Source organism: Anser cygnoides, chromosome 7 (assembly GCF_040182565.1).
Source record: "Anser cygnoides isolate HZ-2024a breed goose chromosome 7, Taihu_goose_T2T_genome, whole genome shotgun sequence".
Lineage (NCBI taxonomy): Eukaryota > Metazoa > Chordata > Aves > Anseriformes > Anatidae > Anser > Anser cygnoides.
The window spans coordinates 13730561-13753006 of record NC_089879.1 but is presented as its reverse complement, the minus strand read 5'-3'; the positions used below and the strand labels follow the sequence as shown (position 1 = coordinate 13753006).

The window sequence follows — 22446 nt, the reverse complement described above, 5'->3', positions numbered from 1 at the left end:
CAGGAATAAAGCTCCTTTAAGAACTGTACGTGGCCGAAACGTAAGTGCTCCAGCTTCAATTAACAACCAGACCAAAGACGTCTGGGGAGTCCCGAGAGCCTGGGGTCTCCCTTGATGAACCACCGGTCCCAGATCCTTGCTCAAGCGCTGGTGGAGGCAGCTGCCGGAGGAGAGAGGAGCAAACAGGGTGCGTGTGCACTGGGTTAGCTCCTGCCAGCCCACGCCAGCTGGGTGAGCAGGGTAAGGTGTGCCCCGAGTATCGCCCTGATTGAAAGATCCCAGGGGTAGGAGATAAGCTGCTAAATTGATTTTTTTTTTTTCCTGGCTTTTCTGAGCGTGTTATCGGAGCATCTGATAAACATCAATCGTGCCAATCCCCTGTGGCGGCTGCCTGGCACGCAGGGAGTGGTGGTGTAGAAAGCCTCCATCACTGCCCAAGAGCTGTGAACGATCCCCAAACAGTGACGCCCCCGCCTCCCCGGCTGCCCCAGGAGGACTCGGGGCTGTGCTGGGACACGACTGTGGCAGGACATCTCCTCACGCCTCTCTTCTCCCAGGGTGGCTCCCTGCAGCCGCCTCTTCCAGGGGTTGGTAATTGCCAATAGCTCTCACCCCTGCTGCTGGATTTTGGGGGATAAGGGATTTCTGCCCAGCCCCGGCCGGCTCAGTCCCACGCACAACGCTTGGGCACTGCTGGAAGGTGGCTTGAAGGGCTGGGGGACGGCCGTGGCTTCCCCGCTGAGGTGGCACAATGGTGAACAAACTGCCCCGTGCTTCACTGCCTCATCCTCAGGCCCTGGCCCGAGGTTTGTTTGCTACTGCCTGTGGGTTGTAGCAGCACACGCCCCGCCTTTGGGGCGCTTCACCTCCACCCCAGTGCTGCTGGGGCCATTTTAGCCCCGTCCCCACACGCGTCGCCCGGTGAGCCCCAGGCTCTAATGGGCTGCTTGGCTTTGGGGCTGTGTGTGTGTGTTACGTGGAGGAGGCCAGACAAGGACTGGGCACGGCAGGACAGGGCCGGTGGATGGGGACGAGCGCCCCGGGGTGCCAGGGAGCACCTCAGGGTGTCACGTTAGGGCGCAGGGCCAAGGCGCAGCCCCCTCACCCCTCTCCCTTCAGTTCCGCCACTCACACCATGGCGCCCGCGGCACCACCCCCCCCGTTCCCTCCCCTCCGCGCCACACTCAAGATGGCAGCTCCCAGCTCTCAGACCCCTCCCCTCCCGTTGCCCCTCTGAGTGACACCTCCCTTCCCCAATACCCTCCCGCGCCTCTCTCCTCCCACCCAATCAGCGACCGGCTTGGGCGGGGCGGGGCCGGGGCCGGGGAGGGGGGTGCCCCCTGCGCTGCCGTCCCGGGCCGCAGTCGGGCCGGGGGTAGGCGGGGGGTGGGGGGGATGGCGGGGAGGCTCCGCGCCGCCATGGCCCTGCTGCTCTTCCAGGCCCTGCCCCGGGGGCTGCCGGCCAGCGTGGAGCCCGCACAGGTAGGGGGCAGCCCCGGGGGGGTCACGCCGTGACCGGGGGGGGGCGGGCTGGGGGCTGCTGTTCCCCGCACGGTGCCCCCCGGTGAGGGGCCGGGGGCTGGGAGCACCGGGAGGGGCTCGGGAGCCGCGGGCGGCAGTGCCCGGGTGTGCTGGGGAGGCAGGGGGCCCGAGGGGGGGGCTGGGGGGGGGTCCTGGGGCAGGGGTCCTGGGGTAGGGGGCCGGGGCTGCTGCGGGGGGAGCGTGAGTGAGCCGGGGGAGCAGCCAGCACGGTTCCTTGGTGCCCGGGGAGGGTCCCAAGGAGTCAATTTGTGCCTGGGAAGGGTCCCCAGAAGTCAGTTTGTGTCTGGGAAGGGTCCCCAGAAGTCAATTTGTGCCTGGGAAGGATCCCCAGGAGTTAATTTGTGCCTGGGAAGGGTCCCATGACGTTAACTTGCTCCCTGTCATCCCTGCCCTGTGCCCTGGCTGCACCCAGTGCAGGAGCCTGCTGTCCTTCCTCGCCTGGCTGCGTGCGCCCGGTGTCACTTGGAGATGGCTCTTCTAGGCCGAGTGTCCCGTGCGTGGCCAGGAGCTTGTTTTCTGCGCAGTCCCGGTGTCTTTTGTACCCCCTGTACATCATAGGTTGAGTATGATGGCTTCTGACCTGCTGCGGTGGCTGACTTAGGAGGTGCAAATTGAATTTTGCATTTGTTGAAGGTCTGAGCCGTGGGATGCTGATCCGTGACTGTAGGTCACGGGTGCTGTGGGTCGTACGGTGTTTAATGTCATGGGGACGCAGGTATGGAGCATTCCTTCGGGAAGGCATCCGTAGAGAAGCTTCCTGATGCTCCTGCAGCAGGTGGAGGTGAGGAGTTTGTTGATGGCTACAGATGTCACCACCCCTTTAAGTTTCCTTCTTCTTTTCAGCGTACTGAAAGCAACAGATGGACTTTAACGGCTTGGTAGTGTTGGTAGTGCCATCCCAAATTCCCTTTGGTTGCACTGAGTCTATGATTGAGCCATTGCTGCCCTAGGGAGCCAGGTGCAAGACTGTGTCTTTCGTGTTGTCTCCACTGCCTCAGACTGGTGGAAGTCTTAGTGCTTGCTTCATTTCGTCATCAGGCTGAGGTACATAAACTAAATGAATATAAGCGCGTGGTGTTGCGGCGTTCCAGCTGTGAGCGGTGGTCTAGTGGTAGGATCGCCTGTACAAAAGCTGTGAAAGTTCAACCCTATACATGCCAATAAAAATACTATACCTGCTTTGAAGACTGAATGAAAGAAGCTCCCTGGCCTGTACAGCCTATATACATTAGTCAAGGACCAGGTGGAGGAAAGGAATAGGAGGTAGAGAAGGAGGATGTGAAAAAGCAGGAGGAATGAGAAGCATTCATACAGTAAGCTTGCTTGTGGAATAGTTGCATGGATGACTTGTAGATACCCTCTCCAATCAGTGCACCGGAAAATAATCCTAAAATAGCAAGTCTTGGGTGGTACAGTACACGATGGTGGGGGAGAAGAGCTTTGGCAGCCTGTGTTTTCTTTAGAGCGCTTAGATGCGGATGCGTCTTTTACTCATTTTCTTTTCGTAGTTTGTCTATATAAAACTCACGCGGTTTATTTTAGATCTTAATGTAGACTCTGTCTGTCAAAAGGCTGATATTATCTCGCAGCATGCTACAGATTGACAGCAACCCACTCAAAAAAGACAGCGGTAATGTAGGATCTTGAAAATGAGCGCGTAGGAAAACTTGGTCTGCTTTCGTGTTGCCTCCCAGTATGATTTCCTTGGAGCTGATGGGCTTGGGGAGATGGGGCGGTGCTGGACTTGGAAGGTCTCTGCGCCAAGGGTTCCTGCTTTTTTAGCTGAACCCCTGGCAGTGTTTGGCTCTCGTCCTCTGCCCGTGCTGCCTCTCGTGATTGCTGCCTGCTTCCATGCACGTTTCAGACGCTCGCCATGCCCTGCTTGCTTCTTCTGGGGAGGGCGTGTTGTTCGGGGTCTGTGCCTCACCTCTAAATCCTGTCCTGCAGACCTGGTGGTCTGAGGCTGGGAGGTGCTGCAGGAAGTGTGTCCTCTAAATAATTCGGGAGGTGGAGCTGTGCTGCCTAGCCGCACTGAACAAACATTCCCGAGAACATGCTGTACTGTGCAAGAGGGTCTGATTTTGCAGGTTAAAATAAGTCCAGGCTGTCTCGGATCTTAAAAGACCTTTCTTTTAATTAAGACCTGTTTCAGGTGGCGGATGGAGGAGAATGAAAATAATTAGCTCAGCACCATCCCGAGTCCAAGTTAAAGCTGTAACTGTGTCCGTGACTGTTCGGTGCAATTGCATTTGTAATGAGAGCACAAAACTCTGTTAACAGACGTTGAAGCACCTCTATGTAGATTAGGGAAGATATGCTGCAATTACATAACAAAAATAAAGTCAGGGTAAGTGTCGCAGGAAGAAGAAACCTCTCCGGGTTCATTTATGACTCCACTCTTGTTGCCTTAACTGCACACCTGAGCTGTGTGCTGTCCTCTCAGCTTGAGGAAGAGAGGAAGTAAGAAACTAATATCTTTTAAAAACAAGCTTGATTAATTTTTGTAATGAAAAACTTTTAACATTAATCATAATTCTATTGTAGTATGTCTCCACAGGGCAGACCAAAGGTTATTTGCCTGCCTTAACTGTCTGCCTGCTTCCCACTGCAAGCAGCTTAATTATCACATAGTTTTCTCTACTGTTGTTTTCTTTAAAAACAAGAGATTTAAGTGAATGCTAACTATGTGACGAGTCCGAGGAATTCGTCCTTCTCTAATAAGGTGGTTCTGAGCCAAAAGCTGATGGAAGCAAGCTCTTCTTAAAGGCCCATTTCATCCCAAATTAAAGAGTTTGCTCCAAGTGCTGCGACTTGAGGGATGATTCATCGCTGGCGACAGAGGGGATGGATCCGTGCTTTGGGGAAGGACTTGGCGTGGCCGTCGCGGTGTTCCTGCTCAGGGCTGTGCTCTCGCTGTCACCCCACCTCCGATGGCACTGACACGGGGTTACCGTGCTGCTTCGTCCGAGAGCGCGGCTGCCCTTGAGAGCATCACTTCAGGTAGTCTGTGAGCAGTGGAGTTACAGTCACCCACATCTTAGGCTCATCTCTAAATACAAGCCTTTTTTTTCTGATTAAGGTGTAGGTAGGTAGTTGCAGCTGCACTCCCGTGCTTCCTGAAACGCCGTGGGTCCTTCAGGAGGAGAGCTGCTTGTACAGCCATAGGCTTGCATTCGGTCTGCCATGGTATCGTTGGGATTCTTGGGTTTTGGCTTGCCGATTTCCACGGTTTTGGCAGGAGGCAGCAGAGATCAAAGTACGTCCTGTACTTGTTCGGAGCAGAACCTCGGGATAACTGTGCAGATTGGATTAAGGACTGCTCGTACCACGATGATTATACCACCGTGAACTCCAGTGTCTCATCTGCAGAGCACGCTTTCCCACTGATTAAAATTCTTCCACTGGTGAATTGCCCTCACAATCGCACACAACGCTGTAGGAATTTCTCCTTGCAGCTGTGCAGCAGATGGGGAAAAAAGCCTGGTCTGAAAGTGTCCGGTGCCTCCTGGGTACGAGTGTGGCAATTTTCTTCGGGGTGGCTGAAGCGACTCCGCGCCTGGGTCCTGTAATCGCCACTCCGAGAATTTCCTCGCCACCCTCCAAACGCTAAGTAACAAAAACCTAACAACCCCTGCAGAATAAACCCGGGCAGCTTCTGTGGAGCTGTGCTGCGCTGTGGGGGAACTCGGAAAGTTTCCTCTGCCAGGGGATTTTTCCACCCTCTCGGCGAGGCAGGGTCGGGCCGGGTCACCCCGCCTGGTTAGCGGCAGCGTCCAGCAGATGGCATCCCCTTGGGTTCCAAGGGATGCTGTCCTCAGCGGTCGCTGCTCTTCTGCTGGTAAAGCTGGAAACTGCTCTTCTGTATTAAACCAACGCGGTGTTGAAGCTGGCTTTTGTCTCTCTGTGGTGTTAGGAGGGAATTAACAGGTACGTGGGTGACAGTCCGTGTTTCCTCGCAATCTGTATTTAGTAAATGCAGAATGCTCACTCTTTCTTTTTGCCTTTTTTTGAGTCATATCTGGAGGGCTGGCAGGATTGGGTAGTCCTTAGCTTATAGCAAAAAGCTAGTGATGGGCTGATCGTCTGGCCTCGTTCTCCACCCAGCGGTGTCTGTGCTGTGCCCTTTGGTCGTGGCTGTGCCTGTGCAAACCCGTCCTTGCCGAGCGCATCCCGGAGCCTCGCTAACGCAGAGCTACAGTGGCCTTTTGTTCTGCCTCCTGACAACGTGCAAGTTTGGGGGTGTCCCTCTAATCTGCACTGCCCTGTTTTACGGGGCACAAGGTAAGAATTTGCCCTTTCTGGTTAGCTGCATAAGAATCTCCTCAATTTTTTAATGCATTTAACTGGTGACCTTATGGCTGGACGCGTTCCTGTCCTGCGTTTGTCTCAGTGGGCTCGCTAATCCAAGGCGTCTGGGCGAGCTGCTCCTGACAGGGTTGTGTCCCTGTTTTTGCAACACAGGGGAAAGGATGTCCCCAAAGCAGTCTTTGAGTCAGGGCCGGTGGCAGACGATCTCAGCAGGACCGTTAGTCATGGCAGGGCAGAGACGCTCGTTGCAGGCGTCCTGCTTGCAAGGTTTTGGTCCTTGCTTCTGAGCTGGAAGGAATTGAGCACAGAGCGTTGGACGGTGCCTCTGGATGACTTCACGGAGAGGTGCTGGTGGGGGACACAGGTCCCTCCATCCCCCTTTTGTGTGATTACAAAACCCATGGCTGGCAAGATGGGCTTTGAGATGCCGACACTCGGGTGCTGCGGCAGTGGAGCTCTGAGAGCTGAATTCTCGCGTGGCCTGTGAACAGTACGCGTAGCACACGCCTGAAATAACAGCTGGCTTGGGGAGAACAGGCTTGCTGAGCAGGAATTGCAGACCCGTGCTTTGCCTGTGACAAGGAGCGATTGGTGTGGCTGTCACAAATGATGCTTTTCCGTGCTTTTGCATAATTTTGTTTGACTGCAAAGGAAGGCTCAAGGTGCTGCAGTGATTTGCCATTTACCTGCTGGGATAAGGAGGAACTTCATTCTCTTCTGACAACGTGATTACCAGCGGGACCACTGCCCCCAGTATTATTTTTAGGTGACCCCGTAGTCCCTGCAATGCCTTGTGAAGCTGTCACAGAGCACTGTGCAGGAAGGAGCTTGCTGGGTGCAAGGTGTGGCGATGTGTGCAGCTCACAGGCTGATGCAGCAGGCCAAACAGTTTAATGCAGCCTGCACAGAGAGAGGGGAGATTTTATTTTGTGCAGAGGCAGCTTGGGGTGTTGCTTGTTTGCAGGAGAAGGTCTGCAAACTTAACGTCATCACCTGAGTTGACTCCAAACCAGCAAGAGAAAATAGGATGTCTGACATGCCCTTGTCCTTTCAACGATGGTGGTGTGCACAAAGGAGCGTGCTGCTGTTTCCTTTCACTTAACGTCACCCTTCTGTCCTGTTTTTTTTTTTTTGAGATAGGAGATTTAGATGCAGTTTCCTGACTCTTCCTTCTTCCCAACCACTTCTGTGCCAGCACGTTATACAGCAAATCCAGCCATTGACGGTGCGCTGGCAGCGTGCTAGCAAGTAACCACGTAAGCGCAGAAGAACCCACCAGTGTGTTGGGGAAAAGAGCTTCTGCCATTTAAAATGCTGCTGACCTCTTGCTGATAATGGGCTGCAAAGGATTCGGTGGGTATGATGAGCAGCTACCAGTACGTACAAGCCATAGGGTGGTCGGTTTAGGGAACAAGAACAGAAGAAACCCTTTCCTCATGGGGCTCAGGACCTCAGGATCCTGAGTGCAGTCCTTAGGACAAGCAGAGGAAGGAGTTTGCTTAAAGAGGTGAAAGAGCCGCTAGCAGAAAAGGAAAGGATTCTCCCTTCTTCTTTCCTCTTTAACCTTCTGCGTTACTATGAGGTGGAAGTTCATTGCTCCTAGTGGTGATGTGTTTTTATTTCATCTCTAGTTCTGGTGTGCACAAGACATTGATGGGAATTTCAGAGGCAACTCAAGAGCAGAGGTCAATTTTATTTTATTTTTTTGCAGTCCGGGAGGGATCGTGATCAAAAGCAAAAACTGAGTCTTGGCTTTACTCGAGGCTAGGGGCGCCTGTCAAAATACCGATTTGCCAAAGTCCTGTTGTGGGGTGGCGAGTGACTTTACCCAGGAAAACAGTGGATTCTGTTGATGCAAAGACAAGTTCACAGAAGGAGGTCATGCAGTCATCAGTATCTGCCTCCCTATTAATTAATTTTGAAGCCGTTGTCCAACTGAATCTGATACAAAGAGACCTCAAAGATGCCTAAGATTTCTACAGAACTTCTGAAAACAGGCAGACCCAAAGAGATCTTAAGAAAACAGGGAGTCATCACTGAGTGAGAAGCTACCCTTGCTAGCTTATTAAGCACTAGGAAATTTGGGAAATGGTGATTGACTGGCTTGATATATGCTCTGGCTTCTGGAAAAGCTTCAGTCAGTGCTCACAGTTGGCTAGGCTGCAAAGTCAATCAGCCTTGTGGAACAAACTGATGGGAGGTCGGCTTTACGGAGCTCCAGTGGTTACAGAGCTGCTTTAATTTTTCTTTTTTTGTCTCCTGCTGGCTGAACAACAAATTGAAGGGGAAGAGGCTGATAAGCTGTAGAGACGGTTATGAAGAGTGTGTTTTGCCAGGAATCTCGCCAGCCATCTTGAGCTTTCCCTGCGTGAGAGGTGTCAAGCATTGCCTGTTGGAAGCAGGAGGAAACTCACACGTTCATGGCATGCCAGCAGACGTTGCAGAGGCTTTTTAATAAGCAGAACCGATTTGTGCTTTTCACTTGTGTCCTGACTCTTTGTAGTAAGTGCTTACTTGTTAATGCCACTTTGGTAGTTGCATGTTTTAAAAAGAAACTTTTTCCCGATGTGGGATCCTCTTTAAATCCCAGGTGGCCAGTGATGGCCAACAGGCAGCCGCAAGAGCCGCATGTCTTCTGCCTCCAGTGGACGTTCAGGCTGTTACCTTGCATAAAAGGGTCTCGAAAAGGGTCTTGGGGACAGTATTTGCACTAGCTGGGGGCAGCAAATCAGTCCCAGCTGGCTGAAATAGGAGTTGGGAGCGACCAGTGTGGAATGAGAGGGTTAAACACTGGCTGGCAGCATCCCCAGGGGAAGGGCTGGAAGGGGCGGTGGGCATTATCCGGGGGTATTGTAGAGACTGGGCAAAACTTCTAAGACTGCAGTATCTTCAAGGCCGTGGCGTTGAGCTGCTTTCATCCCCTCCTGTGGATCAATCGCTGTAATCGCATGGGGAAAGCTCCCAAAAGTGCCCCCCCTCTTCTTGTGGGGAGGAAAGTCTTTTCTTCAGATACAATCAGAAGGACCTTTGCTCTGTGCTTGGAAAGCATTTAATGCAGCTACCTGACTGTGTGTGAAGGTTATGACTCATGTCTGGGTCTCTGTGTGATGAATTGGTCCTTTTGTCACCGGTTGTCTCGTTTGTTGGGCCGCAGACCGCTTTTCAAACAGCGAAGGCTGAAGAGGAGGAGGAGGGTTGCGTGTGCATTGTGTTGTCTTCAAATTACCTTGTCATTTTGACTTCTGTCTCTGTAGAAGAAGCAAACTTCACAAACAGCTTTCATTCGACTCTCCAGCCTCCTGTGATCTGAAGCTTAGATAAAACAGGCTTGCAGACATCTGTCACTGCTGATTGTCTCCGTTTACTGACACTTAGCACTTGGACTCAGACAAAGCCTGTCTTAAATTGCAGTGTCAAAAACAAGAGTTATCTCCTAATTTATTTCTCCTTTTTTGGCTGTATTGTTTTTTCTGTCTCATTGTTCTGTTCCTCTTTTGTAGGGAAAAGGAGCATCCGCTAGGAATCTTTTACATCTCATCTGCTTGATTGTTAAATCTCTCATGTTTGTGGCTTGTTATTTTACAGATTTTCTTGCTGTTGTGCTCTGTCCTTGTATCCCTGTCCTTCCCAGGTCTTCCCACAGTATGTGATCGTACTAAACCACCGGAGAATGGTTAGGCTGTGGAAACGAGTAGGGAGTTTTCTTCTCCTCTGACCTGTTCCGTGCCCCTAGGCCTGTCCCTTGGCCAAGTCCGAGGACCATCCTTGCATTAAAAGATGAATTCAGAGAAGTCTGGAGTGATTTTGCTCCTCATAGTTTCATTGCTCTTCGTAGGAAACCATAAGCTCTTAAGGCATTTTAAAAGTTGGGACAGACTCTTGAATGAATGACCCTAAATTTTGTTTGTTTGTACCCTTGCTGTGAGAGCTCTTCTTATCACTAGCTCTTCTCTCACACAGGCACTGCCTGCCAACAGCTCTTCTGAAGGCACTTCCCTTTCCTGCGGGACGGGGTGCAAGGTAAAGCTTGTTTATACTTTCAACTAACATCCTTAATGAAAGAAATAGGCTTTAATAATACCGCTTTTTCCAAGTTCAACCCATTAACTCGTTCACTTATGGGTCTTACGCTGTGCTTTTCATCTTTCTCCTGCCCCAACAGCAGGCATTTTACATGTTTGCTGGTGGTGAGAGCTCTTGACAATGAAGTGTCTCGGTGGTTTAGTGGGAAGGGGGAAGATGAGGGGAAAAATTGATTATTATTATTTTTTTTTTTAAGAAAATGCCTTGGGTTTAGCTGCTGGCAGGGTTTTTTTGATGGTGAATTTTGAAATATTATCAAAAAATAATGATTTTTAAAAGCCACGGTGTGCTTCCATGTCCTTTCTTTGGTACGCTGCTGCTTTTTGCAAGAACTCTTCAATGCTGATCCTGGCTTATCATTTAATATTAAGCAAACAATTTCATATTTTTCGTCTTAATGTCATCATTTTAGATGGTGAATATACTATGAGCTGTGCGGTTTTTTTGTGTGTCAAAATACAAGGAAATTTTGTGTTATCTGGTGTATACATAGTGCATAGTTTTCCTCTTCAGCTGGAGGCCTAGATGGGGAGTTTTCAGGTTTAAATTATTAATTGTTAACGAAGAAACTCCTAGTTTTCTTCTGCAAGGTTTCGGTCTAGAGGTTTTCAATAGCCTCAAGTAGTATGGTCAAACTTTACCTAATTGTTCAGACACGGTTTTATGGTTCTTGGCTTCTGCCGTGCTTGAGTGGGGCCTGTTCTTCCATTTGTCTGGGAGGCATTACTGTAAATAATCAACATGCGAAGACACACGAGGGTCAAGCTTTTGTGCACCTCACAAATGGCACGTGCTGTGTTTGCTGCAGCACAGAGAACGAATATTCCAAGCAAAAGCTTTTCTTGCTTTGCAATTCCTGGTTAATTGGTTCTGTGGTCAGGAAGTTGAATTCGATGTATTGTATTCCCCCTTGGAGGCAACAGCACAGAGAAACGCAAACTCGAGACTAAACCAGCAGGTTCAGTGAGCAGAGCTGTGAAACGAGAGCTTGCTGCAAGACTAACACAGACTGTTTTGATGGTGCATTTTGGCTTGAAAAATTCACAGATGCTCGGAACAGGACAGCTTCTTTTCTAGCCCTGTGAACCACGAACCAACAATCTTCCGATGGCCATGAACCACGAGAGCCTGCCGTACGTACCGTGGAGAGGGAAGGGGAAAGGGAGCCCAGAGCTGGCTGCCAGCTGGTCCTGTCCTTGTATGATGGTTTTGGGCCAGGCAGGCAGAGCGGCTTCCAAATGCCCCTGAGATGTGGATGTCAGCACGCAGGCTTGCCTTGCTTTCTTTGGCAGCAGGGAATTTGACTGCCCAGCAACCCAGCTGCTGCGAAGGCTCAGACATCTGCTTCATGTTCTTCAGAGGATGGGTTACGTTTCATAATGCCCAACCTTTCTTTGAAGAGTAAGACGATCTGCTGTATTTAAGGAGGATGCTTTATATTTGCACACCAGAAACACATTCTCCGTGTCCAAACAAGCACTGCTTGCCATTTCACATTTCTCCTTTCACTTAGGCGATGAAACGAACCTGCTAGGTTGACTTCCTAGTTCTTTAGGGCTAACGTGCCTCCATCCTCACCTGCTTGGGCTTTCAGATAACCCTCCTGTCCTTCTGAAAAGAGCAAGCAGGGTAATTCTGCCTGGGTGGTGGGTGTTCCTCCTTGCATTCATTGCTCTCATCAAAGTGAGAGGTGGTGCTGTGTGTGTCAATAACACCTTTGATCCTCTTATTTAAATTAGATAGTGGGTGTCCTGCAGAAGAGACCTCTTTCAAGTGCCTTGCAAGGTTATGCTGTTGCATGATGCTTAATAAAAGTTCAGAAAACCGAACTGGACAAGAGACTGAGTAAGTTTCCCAAGTACAGTTCTCCATATTGTAGTCTACAGCAAACATGATTTATTCTCAGCTGATTGACCTCGTGTGGACTTGTGCCTGTGTAAGTAGCAGCTGAAATCAGTGGTCTGAGCACTAATCTGCAAGCTGCAGACAGTAGGGTATTATTTAGTGAGAATGCTCTACAAGTCTCTTGTTGCAGCATTTTCATTCAAAAGGTCACTTCCGTGAGTTTGTGTGCAGCTGAATTTAATGTTCTTTCTCAGCAAGGCCGGCCACATCGGAGAGTGCGTAATTATAATAAATGCAACTTTGTTCTCAGCTGAAAAATCCATCTGAAATAAATTTTTCCAGACCTTCCAAGAAACGCTTCTAGTAAGATAAATAAAAGCAATTCTTGCAGATTTCACATTCATTCAGCAGGAATGCTGGTGGGTGTAGGGTGCCTCCACTTAAGTCACTCATCACAGTGCCTTCTGGGCTCTGTCAACTCGTGTATTCAATAGCTGGCTATGGGGAGCGTTTGCAAATTGCGTTTCTTGAAACCAATTAAAACCAAGTTCATTATTTCTTACTTGGTTTCAATTCTGGTTATTACTTTGAATAAAATTGTTCTTAACAGCAAACACAAAGTTCAGGTAGGCTCCCAACTTGAAACAACTTTAAACAGTGCTTTGATAGGTGCATCTGTTTTAGGGACATGCATGTATTTATACAAGCTTTTGTGGCTTTTTTTTTTTCCTGGTTGGCACTGCTGTGTAGGCAAAGTAGATTTGTTTTCTTCTATTTCGCAACACTGGAAATACAAAAGTCTCTGCCTAAACACAGAAAGAAAGCTAAGAGGACTTTTTTTTTTTTTTAACTTCTAAGCAAGTACTTAAACAAAAAAAATCCCCTCTTTGCTTTCATCTTTCAGGAGACTGAGCGTGAAATGCTCTGACTTCATTTTCTTTCAATTTTTTGACCAAGTATAGGGAAGAGTCTCTGCCCTTTGATCAGGATCCTGCAGCTGGTGGAAGCAGAATTCCTGTAGTTTCTCTGGGTCCGTGTGCAGGTCTGGTTTGAAACCTTTGAGGTTTCTGTAGGGTGGTCCTCAAGTGCCTTTGCCCTTTCCCTGCAGGGACTCCAGATAAGCAGCTCCCAGTCTTCTCCGCTCGTATATGCCTTACTTGAAACTGCTACGACCTTGGATTTGGGTACTACCTGGTATTGTTATATGGTTTCTCGTTGCTGCAAGGTCACTCTTCTGCGGGGATCTTCTGGAATCTGCTAGGCTGCAAAGGAGAAAAGACTTGCATGGAAATGTCAATGATAAATGGAAGATAACGCAGCCATTCTGCTCTCGCCGTGAATTTGTGCAGCATGAGGACCTGCGTGTAAGCTGTGGCACCTAGGATATTTTCCTGTTTCCTTTCCATTTTGGTGACAGGGATCTCACTGAGGCCTTTCTAAAGGAAAAAGGAGCCTGATGTCTGGGCAGAAAGTGGGGGAGCTCGCTGAAATCCGACCACTCAGACTCCATTAAATGCAAGTGATAGTCCTGGGAGGAGGGGAAGAAACACTTGTACTTCCATTCATGGTCTGCGTGCTAGGTTAGATACTCATCTCTCAAAGACCTGATGCCTCTTCAAGCCCCGGTGGATTTCCAGGGACACTGGAGAATGATCAAAGGGAGAATATGCCCTCTGTCATCAGACTATCGGCTGGTACCTTATGGCCACATTCCGTATCGACCAGGAGCAGATTTCATCAACACTTCGATCGTGAGAGTCTGCCTTTTTTTCTTTCCTTTTTTTTTTCTCACGGTATTATTTTCTCTCCTTGGTCGTCTTTGTTCCTTCTCCTGCCTTCCTTTTCCTGATGCAAGTCTTCGTGTTCTCTTAATTTTCTCTACTGAAATGATCAGGAATTGAATACTTGGTACTTGCAAATGAAGCTTCTCTGATAGTGAGAGGGCCAGGGAAGCTCCTTCAAACAAACAGTTGTTTTAGGATCTCATCCTGACCCCATGTGCAGACGCAGTTTATTTTTCAAAGATTGTCTTGAGTTAGAAAATCAGCTTATCCTAAAATGAAAACACACGTTCTTCAAAACCTGAATTTCACGTGGGCTGTGTAAACTTGTAATTTGAGTTAGGTCTGGTCTTTGGAAAATATCCAGCATTGTTGTCCAGGATGTTAGCGTGCGAGAAACATGGGGAGCTTCTGAAAGTCACGTTGACTGTGTCTCCTTGGAGGATTGCCTCAGAAATCCCAACTTCTGCATTACTGCCTTGTGCTCTGTAGGGTGCTACCAAAATGGTCACTTGAGCAATTGCAGCATTTTTGGACATGTGTATCTGCACAACATTATGAACCGTGGAAAGAAGATTGCTGTACTTCCCAGATAGCTTCCAAAACTGATCCTCTGTCCCTGCACGCGGTGTGTGGGTCACCGCTCTGATCTACAAAGCACCAGCTGCTTTGATCCTTGCCATGTTTTGTATGGGCAAGTCACATAGGCTTTTTGCTAGGGGTCCATGCCCTTGAATTCCTGGAGGAGGCGGTAGGGTTGTTTGCTGGCAGCTCCGCTCCTTGCCATGCATCCATGCAGGATTGATGTGTAAGGTTTTAGGCCGACCTGGTCCTTATTCCCATCCACTGAAGGTTTCCTGTGGGAGATGTTAGTCTTAGTCTTATTCTCTTCATCGTCCCTGAGAGTAGCTGTTTAAAAGTTGCTCAAGATTTTCAACATGATCTTGGGACGACTGCTAGTTCCTCCGGCCCCTTGTTTTGTTTTAGAGTTTCTAATCCCATTTTCTATGACTAACTTCAATTGCGTGGTTTCCACAGCAAGGATTAGGGTTTACTGCCATAGGTACGTCATTCTGCCTTTGAAGCTGCTTGCTCATGCTTTCCTTGGCAAGCTCTGGCAGACGTGCTCAGCAACAGCAGAGATCGTATCTTTCCTGAAGCTGCAAAAGGGTTAATCGAGAGTGTGTTTATGAAACCAGGTTCCTTACCCTTAAAAGCTTTACTGTGATCTTTTTTGATGCTTTTGGAAGATTTATCGCTTCTGTCTTTATAATTTGTTACATTTTCCTTTCCTTTTTTTTTGAAACTTTTGATTATATGTATGATATTGTTAAAATTAACAACAATAAGCAGCTTTTCTGGGCAAACCCTAAATTGCATGCCTCTTGGGTACAAACCGAGAACGTGACCGTCTTCCCATGGATGGCAAAAGGCTTTTGGCTGGTGTGTCTGGGGTGCTTGAATGAGCGAGTGTAGGGCATCTGAAATACATCTGTAGCTTATAAACAAAGCCAGCAGAAGGACTCGCATCCCCCAGCCAGGCATAGAGCCGTACAGATGTTTTTTCTCGAGAGGCCTTTTGTAGTAATGGTCGCACTTGTGGCTGAGTTTACTCACGTGTGCAGGGAGGGGGGCGGGTGGCTATTCAGGGGAGTATTATTTTTCATCAGGGAGATTGAAGATACTGCTATTGATTGGGAAACTTCTTTATGTGGAGGCTCTCCAGTGAAATGAAGCACCTGTGCCCATGCAGCACTTTAAAAAATGTTAAACAGGATGTTCCCTCTGATGGGAATCGTTGATTGTGCTTTCGGTCGGTCTGCCTCTCCAGCAGATGTACCGCGGCGAAATTTTTGCAACCTAATAAAATATTACAGGATGCTTCACCTCGAGAGGAAACTTGATTGCTGCTTTCAGCCAATGCCTCTGCGAAACCAGGTGAGAAACACGTGCGTGCCTCGCCGGGAGCTGCACCTACCTCTGCTGGCACAGCTCCGGGATGCTGGTGCGAGGTTCGTGGATTAAAAATAATAAATGAAGAGTCCGAATGGTTCTGGTAGGATAGATGTTAGATGCCAGGCTCTGCATATCCGGTATGATATAGTTGACGGACAGATGGTGCCAATATTAGTTTTGTATCATTGACTCCAAGTGGAGTTGTTTGTGCATTTTGATCCAAAACATGCCTTGATTTTTTGGTGCGTTTCTAAAGACATGAGGGATGCCTTTCTTGTTTTTTTTCTGTCTACCTCTGTCTAGTAATGAAAGCTGAGCTTTGTGAGTTGTGACTTTTGGCACAAAGTTGTCTGCTTGTATACACGCAATATAAGGATCTTCCAGAAGCTCATGGGAATCTGGTGACCACTCTTTGCATTTTATTGCTTTTTGGAGTTGCGCAAATCTAGAAGCTCTTATTTCTGAAGATTTCATTTATCTAACATTTTTATCCCCAGGAAGTATCATCTCCTGGGATTTAAGTATTTGCTGATGCGAATCTCTGTGATCACAGGCCTGTTAAAGAACTATCGAGTGTCACATCATTAGGTCACCGGTTCAAATCTAGTCCAGAGTGGTAATGGATATTTTTATACCCCTGACACCTTTCATCAAGATTTATGTGTAGTTGCTTAAACTAAAAACAATGTTTGCTACTCAGAATTAAGGGTTCAAGTGGAAAGCTAGGACTAGAAGCAGATTTTTCTATAGCAAAAATTCCTGTTTGATTTTTATGTATGGTTGTATGTGGTTGTAAATCTGTGTGTGGTTCCCAGTGCTTCAGCAGAAATAAAAGTAGCATCTTCCCAGAGGAGTGGGTGGCTCAGTGCATAGGATGCAAAGCAGAAAGGAGACTTCATTTGGCAGAAAAAAGTATGCGTCAGTCAAGTCTGGTATTATTGGTGTGCCTTCCTATGACTTTTGAATTGCGACAGCCTTTGAAGAAAACAGGAAGAAATAGATTTTGGAGAGAGAGATGTTTTGATGTTTTTTTGAGAGAGAGATGTTTTGAAATGCAGGGAGAGCGCTTGGGATGGTTACAAATAGTTCTGGACAAAGTACTTTTCAAATTCTTCAAGGCAGCTGCTCTTCACCCAAAAGGTTGGTCGGTTGCTTGGGTTTTTCCTTGTTTCTTCCAGAATTCAGATCAAAATCTTTGTATGAAATTTCGTATCTAAATCTTGCCTTTAATGTCAGGTTTCTAGATAGGAGATGCAGACTTCAGTTTAGGGTGAAATTGAATACTTAGGATAACTCTCCGGACTGTGCAGGGCCTGAGATAGTTCAGTCGCGTGGGCCCTCACAGCTCTGCAGTTCATCTTTGTTGATTCATTTTTCAAAGGTTGGCTAATCCTTGCAATTTTGTTGGGATAATTGGGATATAGAAAGCCTCATGAATCCCTGCGGTCAGGGCCCTGACCTCTTGTACGCTGGGACCTGCTTGCAACTACTTCTTACTTCCCAACCTTCTCCCGAATGTTTCCTGAACGCTCTCTGGCTTGTTTCAGGGACCGGGTTGGCAGCGTATCAGGAGTCAGTAGCTGGAGTCCTTCAGGAAAGAAGTTGAAGATGCTGAAGTATGAATTCTGGTGTCCTGGTTGTTAGAGTCTGTTAGCAGAGACTTGAAGATGCGAAGAAAAGAGATGTTAAAGCCGGTACAAGTGTTCTCTTTCTTTGTGCTCCTAAGTTGAGAAGTTAGGATCTGAGTTGGCTTCCTGTGCATCTGCTGCCATGGGAAATCACTGGTGACTTTCCTCAGTGTTTTGAGGTACAAAAAGTATTTATGAGGTATGGAGACAGGAGGAAAAAAAAGATTAAAAATTATATATTTTTAATGACAGAAAAAAATACCACCCATAGAACCTGACTTTTCACTGTGGCATTTTTTGACTGAGATTTCAGTGCTGTCTGTCTTATTGATAAGTTTTTATACATGTGTACCCTGCAAGGGGTGGGGAGGGAGGTACCAGTCTTTGTTCATGTAGTTCTGATTTCCTGGCAATTTGGGAGACATTCCGAGGTCATTCGTTTTCATTCCTGATGCCGCTTATTGCTACCATCTCCCTGGTTATCTCAGAGACAAATGGGATTATATTTATTATTTCCTACTTAAAATATTCTGTTACCATCAAGTATCTCAGAAGCATTGAGCTTTCTGCCTCTCTTAAATGCTGATTTGCTTAATAAAGGCAGTATTAAGGTTCTGGCTTAGCAAAGGAATACCACTAAACAACTTTGGTCTATGTCTTAAGTCTCTGGTTTTTGGCCTGTAGCTGTGATTGCAACCCGAAACAGTGCATAGCTAGGAATCTTCATAAATTATTATCCATCTTTTTGCTGGAGACTGAAAATGGAGAGCTACTGAAGTACAAAGGAAACTTTTTTTCTGAGTCATGGCAAGATTGGCAAGTTGCAAGGGAAAATATAAATCTGGTGTTTACTATCGTTAACAATGAAATCCTCCCTTTACAGAAAGTTATTAGGGTGAGTTATGCTTTCAGTCTCCTTGCTGTTTTGGAGTGAAAAAAAAAAAGTTATTTTTTTTTTAATTAGGATTTTTTTTCTGATCCTTGGCCTAGGATGGGGATAAATTAGAGGAAGTTGCCCAATTTTCTCTGCTAATTGTCTGAAGATTGGCCCTAAAAATACAGTTGTCATCTACAATTGCTAGTTTTCACAAATGGGATGATGACTTTATCTGTTTTCCCTCATTATGGACCAATCGTTCAGTCATGCAATGTCCAATTCTGAAACCTGTGATCTTTTACTTAGGTATGAATCCTGGTACTTTTTCATACATATGCAGACACTGAACTAACATGAAAAAACATGTCCAGCCTTTTGCACAGTGTAAAATAATAGATATTATCTTCAAATGTTAATGACTCTGCCTCCGCGTCTGATATGATAAATGCTATTCTTATTCTGCTGATGGAAAACAAAAGGAACAGAAAATAGTGAGTGCCAAACATAAAGTTCAGTGTAATTTGGAGATGGACCACAAGTCATTTGGAGTCCTGATCGTGTGTTACATAAAGGCCATAATTTGTCTTACAGGAAAAAATGGCTAATGTTAAAAAATGTTATCTGTCTTTTTGAAAACAGATGAAATAGATTGCAGAAGGACGTATCTGTCAACAGGAAGTGGCCGTAACTTAGGAGGCACGCAGGCGTCAAGCACAACTGAACGAGGCTGCAAAGAACAAAGAACCTCTTTCCTCTCGCTTTTCAGGCCGTATGTAGGACCAGAGAACACCTTCACTCATTAGGGTTGAGCAGCCTTTTTGACCCCCCTTTGGTGTGAGTGCAGCGTCTTAATACGAGTCTCGGTGCTAGGCTTTCACGACGCAGACTGGGGGTCATGTCAAGCAAAGCTGCAGGTCGTCACCAGCCCACCACCGTGTTTTGTTCACTCCTGGTGTCAAAGCAGTACTTAGGTATTAGTAAGGCTTGATATAGGTTAAATAAAACATGAGAATTTCAAGCTGTCCCGGAGTCAGTTTCTGTCATGCTGTGAGATTTGCTCTCGTCCACGAGGTGAAGGACTTTCTGAGATTGCATTGATCAAGATAGTCTCCTGGGTGTGTTCCTCATCCAAGGGGAAAAGTGAGGTCAGTAGGAATGAATGTTGTGCTGCAGCTCAGACTGGAAAAGAGATACTTTGGTGTCCTGGGAAGAACGTGTCTCCAACTTCTGCTTTGGGGCATTGTCTAACATGGTAGTCTTAATGTTAGGTGGCAGGTGACTTTCTTGTCTTCCTTGTTAGACTGCCCTACTTGTTCAAGGGAAGGCCAGTTCTGTGCTTTGTCCCCTGCTTATTCCTCTGGGACGTGATCCTTTCTGTTGCCCCACTTTGTGCTCTTCAGCCTTGCCTGCTGCCTCCTCCCAACTCGGAATTCCCTGCCACGTTACTCCTTGTAGATGTGGCCGGATGTTTTACCCTTCAGAAAGCTGGAGGCTCGGTTTCAGGTCACCTCCACAAGTCTTCTGGATGTGATGCATAGCATGGGAGCTGTTTGGAAATTGGGCTTTCAAATATTCAGACATTGTGGTGGGAATGAAGGCAACCAGAAAGGCAGCAGACTGGAAAATCCCTTCTGTACACTGTGTCTGCCAGCAGACCTAGTGGGATAAAACTGAGATGCTCTCTTAACCCAACTTTTCCACTTTTTGGCTTAGGTCTGCTTGTTTGTTCAATGGGTGAAGAGCATTTTGTGCTCCCTGAACACGTGGAGAAGTGGGAAGGCTAAATATACTGCTCTTAAAATCTCAGAGAAGCTAATATTGGCATTCTCACCATTTCCCACATCTTCTGTACTGCTACAGTGACATCCCTTGTAAATTGATGGCAAAACATATGACTTTTCTTTTTTTGGTCTTGCTTCTCTCCACGGTTTAACCTTTCTTATGAAGCACCTCTCTGATCAAAGGATATTAACAAAATCTTTATTTTCTTGGTTCTGAGAATTTTGAAGCCAAATTTGTAAGTTGAGACTTGGCAAACACCGCCGTGGTATGCAAACAGTGGGGATGGGAGAAGGGAAATCACTTGGCTGTTGAAAAACTACATATGGGAAAGTCACGTGGAACTTTGTGCTTTATTTATAATTCTGCAAAGGCCTCTTCTAATTTGAAAAAGTAGAAAAGACCAAATAGTGGCTTCTGGAAAGCAAACAGCTTGATTTTTCCATGAGTATTTTTAACACAAGTATTGACTTCACAGATTGTAACACTTTCCTTCTTAAATATATATTTTTTTAAGCTGTCGGGATGTATAACTGGCTAAACTAACATTGAGATGAAAGCCTTAACTCCTGCAGCTCCTTGCTTTTCAAATTCTGGTTGTGAAGCCATAAAAGACGTTTTATTTTCATTTAGCATATACGTATTGAGCTTCCAGAAAGGTGCCTTGATTTATAGTAAGTGTACCCAGTGGGAACCATATGAATTTTTGCTTTTGTTTTTTTTTTATGAAGGATTGAAGTGTTTCTTTCAAAATTTGTTTTCCAGGCAAATGCTGGGTTTAATGGTTAAGGTACGTTTAAGTAAGACCTGAAGCTGCATTTTTTTCAGCTTTGGCTGTACCTGTGAACAGGCGTTTCCAAATACTAGTCCTTGGAATAACTCTACTAGTTAACAATGCAACCTTGGGTTTTATATCGGCTTGATTCTGGGCAGTGTTTTACTGATACTGGTGTGAGATAACTGTGTTATGTGAAACTGCTTGAACGAAACAAATGGGAGAGTGGTGGCAGTGGGCTGCCTGAGAGGCTGTGCTGCTCTGCTCAAACTGCTGAACATAGCTAACTCGTGGTGGAACGGCATTTAAGGCTACATTTGGAGTCATTAGGTTATAAACAGTCCACAAAATATTTTAAATACTTCACGTTAATATTCCTCTGAAGCATAAGATTCCCTGGGGAGAAATGAGAAAGCGTACCAAAAACATTTTCAGTTCTCGAGGCTTATCCACCACTTCCTAGATCACTAAAGCCCAACTGTCTCATGAAGAAATTATTACAAAAACAAGTTTTGATGCAGTTCTCAGCGTATAAGTGCGTGCGTGGGGGGAAATACATTGGGTAATGCTCTTTCCTTTAGTTGTCAGATTTTCATATTTTGCTGGCTGGCTATAAATGTCAATTAAGATTCGGAAAATCTTTCTGACTCAAATTTGGTAAATTTACGTTCACCTTCATTTTCAGTAATGCTTTTGAGTCTTGTGCTGCGTTGGTGAAAGACATGGCAAAAGCATTCAGGTCTTGACAGAATGTCTCAATCTGTGCCATTGGAAGGTGTCCTTTCATTTCTGTTCCTTGGTAAGACTTCTTTTAAGGAGGGGTGTAATAAATATTGACCCTTCTTGAAGAGACTAGGGTCTCTAAGAGAGGTGACCCACTGTGTAATTTTTTTCCTGAGAATAAATCTTCTGTGCAAAAGTGGCTGGTTTGTGCTAGGCACAATCCATATGAAAACTAGGACTGTGGGGATTGTCTTGTGAAAATGGTCCTGTCATTAGCTGGCATTAGCAACTCCTGCCTTCACCGAATGCTTGGCATCTGTAGTGGCCCATCAACAGTTTGTGTGCTTGTGCAGTTAATCCATCTAGGGCAATGCCCTGGAATAGAACAAAACCTATAAAACACCAGCTTGTCCTTCAGAAAGGAATCTTATTTCAGATTGCCCTGTTAATTTGCAAAATACCGGGATTTATGGAGCTGGCAGGATGGCTCTGGCAGAGTTATCACACTTCAGAGATCTGGGCTCTCTGTCAAACCCTTGACTTAAGTTGGCATACCTCATACCTGAGGATGCGACTCACAAGGGACATCTGTGTGCATCCAGTTTTCTTCCAGCTGAGCCGGATGAGAGGGACAAGAAGTGGAGGACCTGCATGAGAATCTGGCGAGAGCTGCTGGAAGCAGCCCCAGGACTTGCAAAGCAGATGCAATTTATAGACTGCAGGAGCTACAGGTGCATCTTTCCGCTCCTCGGGAGTCGAGGAAGGAGCATTTTCCGTGCATTTGCTGAGCTTTCAGAGGTTCTTATCCCTCAGGGCAGTTTGAGAGCTCGTTGCAGACAAATTGGCAGCAGTGCTTTACACTAATGAGGAAGCAGCAGGGTTGCGCTTCCTTCAGCCTGCCTTGAAAGAAGAAGTGCAGAGGGGCTCATCGTTCAGAGCTATGTGACTGTAAGGCACAATAACAGCCCAAAGCCTCCTAGTGCACGCTTCAGCAGTGCAATAACTGCATGTAGAGAGCTAAACCCGGTCCAGCGTGCTTGGTCGATAGCGAAGCTGCTTGATTTACCTCTGTTATTGATCGGGGTTCCAAACTGAGTCCATTTAAGCATCTGTAAGGGCCTCTTTTGGTGCTTGGTAGACACACTGAGC

At 47.0% G+C, this 22446-nt stretch overlaps 1 protein-coding gene and 1 long non-coding RNA gene across 4 annotated transcripts in view; both read left to right on the top strand.

The window, feature by feature from the left end:
• The first annotated feature begins 1329 nt into the window (after nt 1-1329).
• WBP1L (WW domain binding protein 1 like) overlaps nt 1330-22446 on the top strand; it is a 57465-nt gene continuing 36348 nt past the window's right edge. The window contains exons 1-2 of one of the 3 annotated variants that reach the window (XM_067000230.1): nt 1355-1482; nt 17063-17209. In XM_067000230.1, coding sequence (XP_066856331.1) covers nt 17183-17209 — 27 coding nt within the window. In that variant the 5' untranslated portion in view covers nt 1355-1482; nt 17063-17182. Of the gene's footprint in view, nt 1483-9810; nt 9871-17062; nt 17210-22446 lie in introns of all 3 variants that reach the window. The other 2 variants (XM_067000228.1, XM_067000229.1) reach the window with 2 other exon arrangements.
• Nucleotides 17207-19049, top strand: LOC136791212 (uncharacterized). Its single transcript, XR_010832693.1, has 2 exons — nt 17207-17342; nt 18660-19049. It is a non-coding gene; the product is annotated as an uncharacterized lncRNA (long non-coding RNA).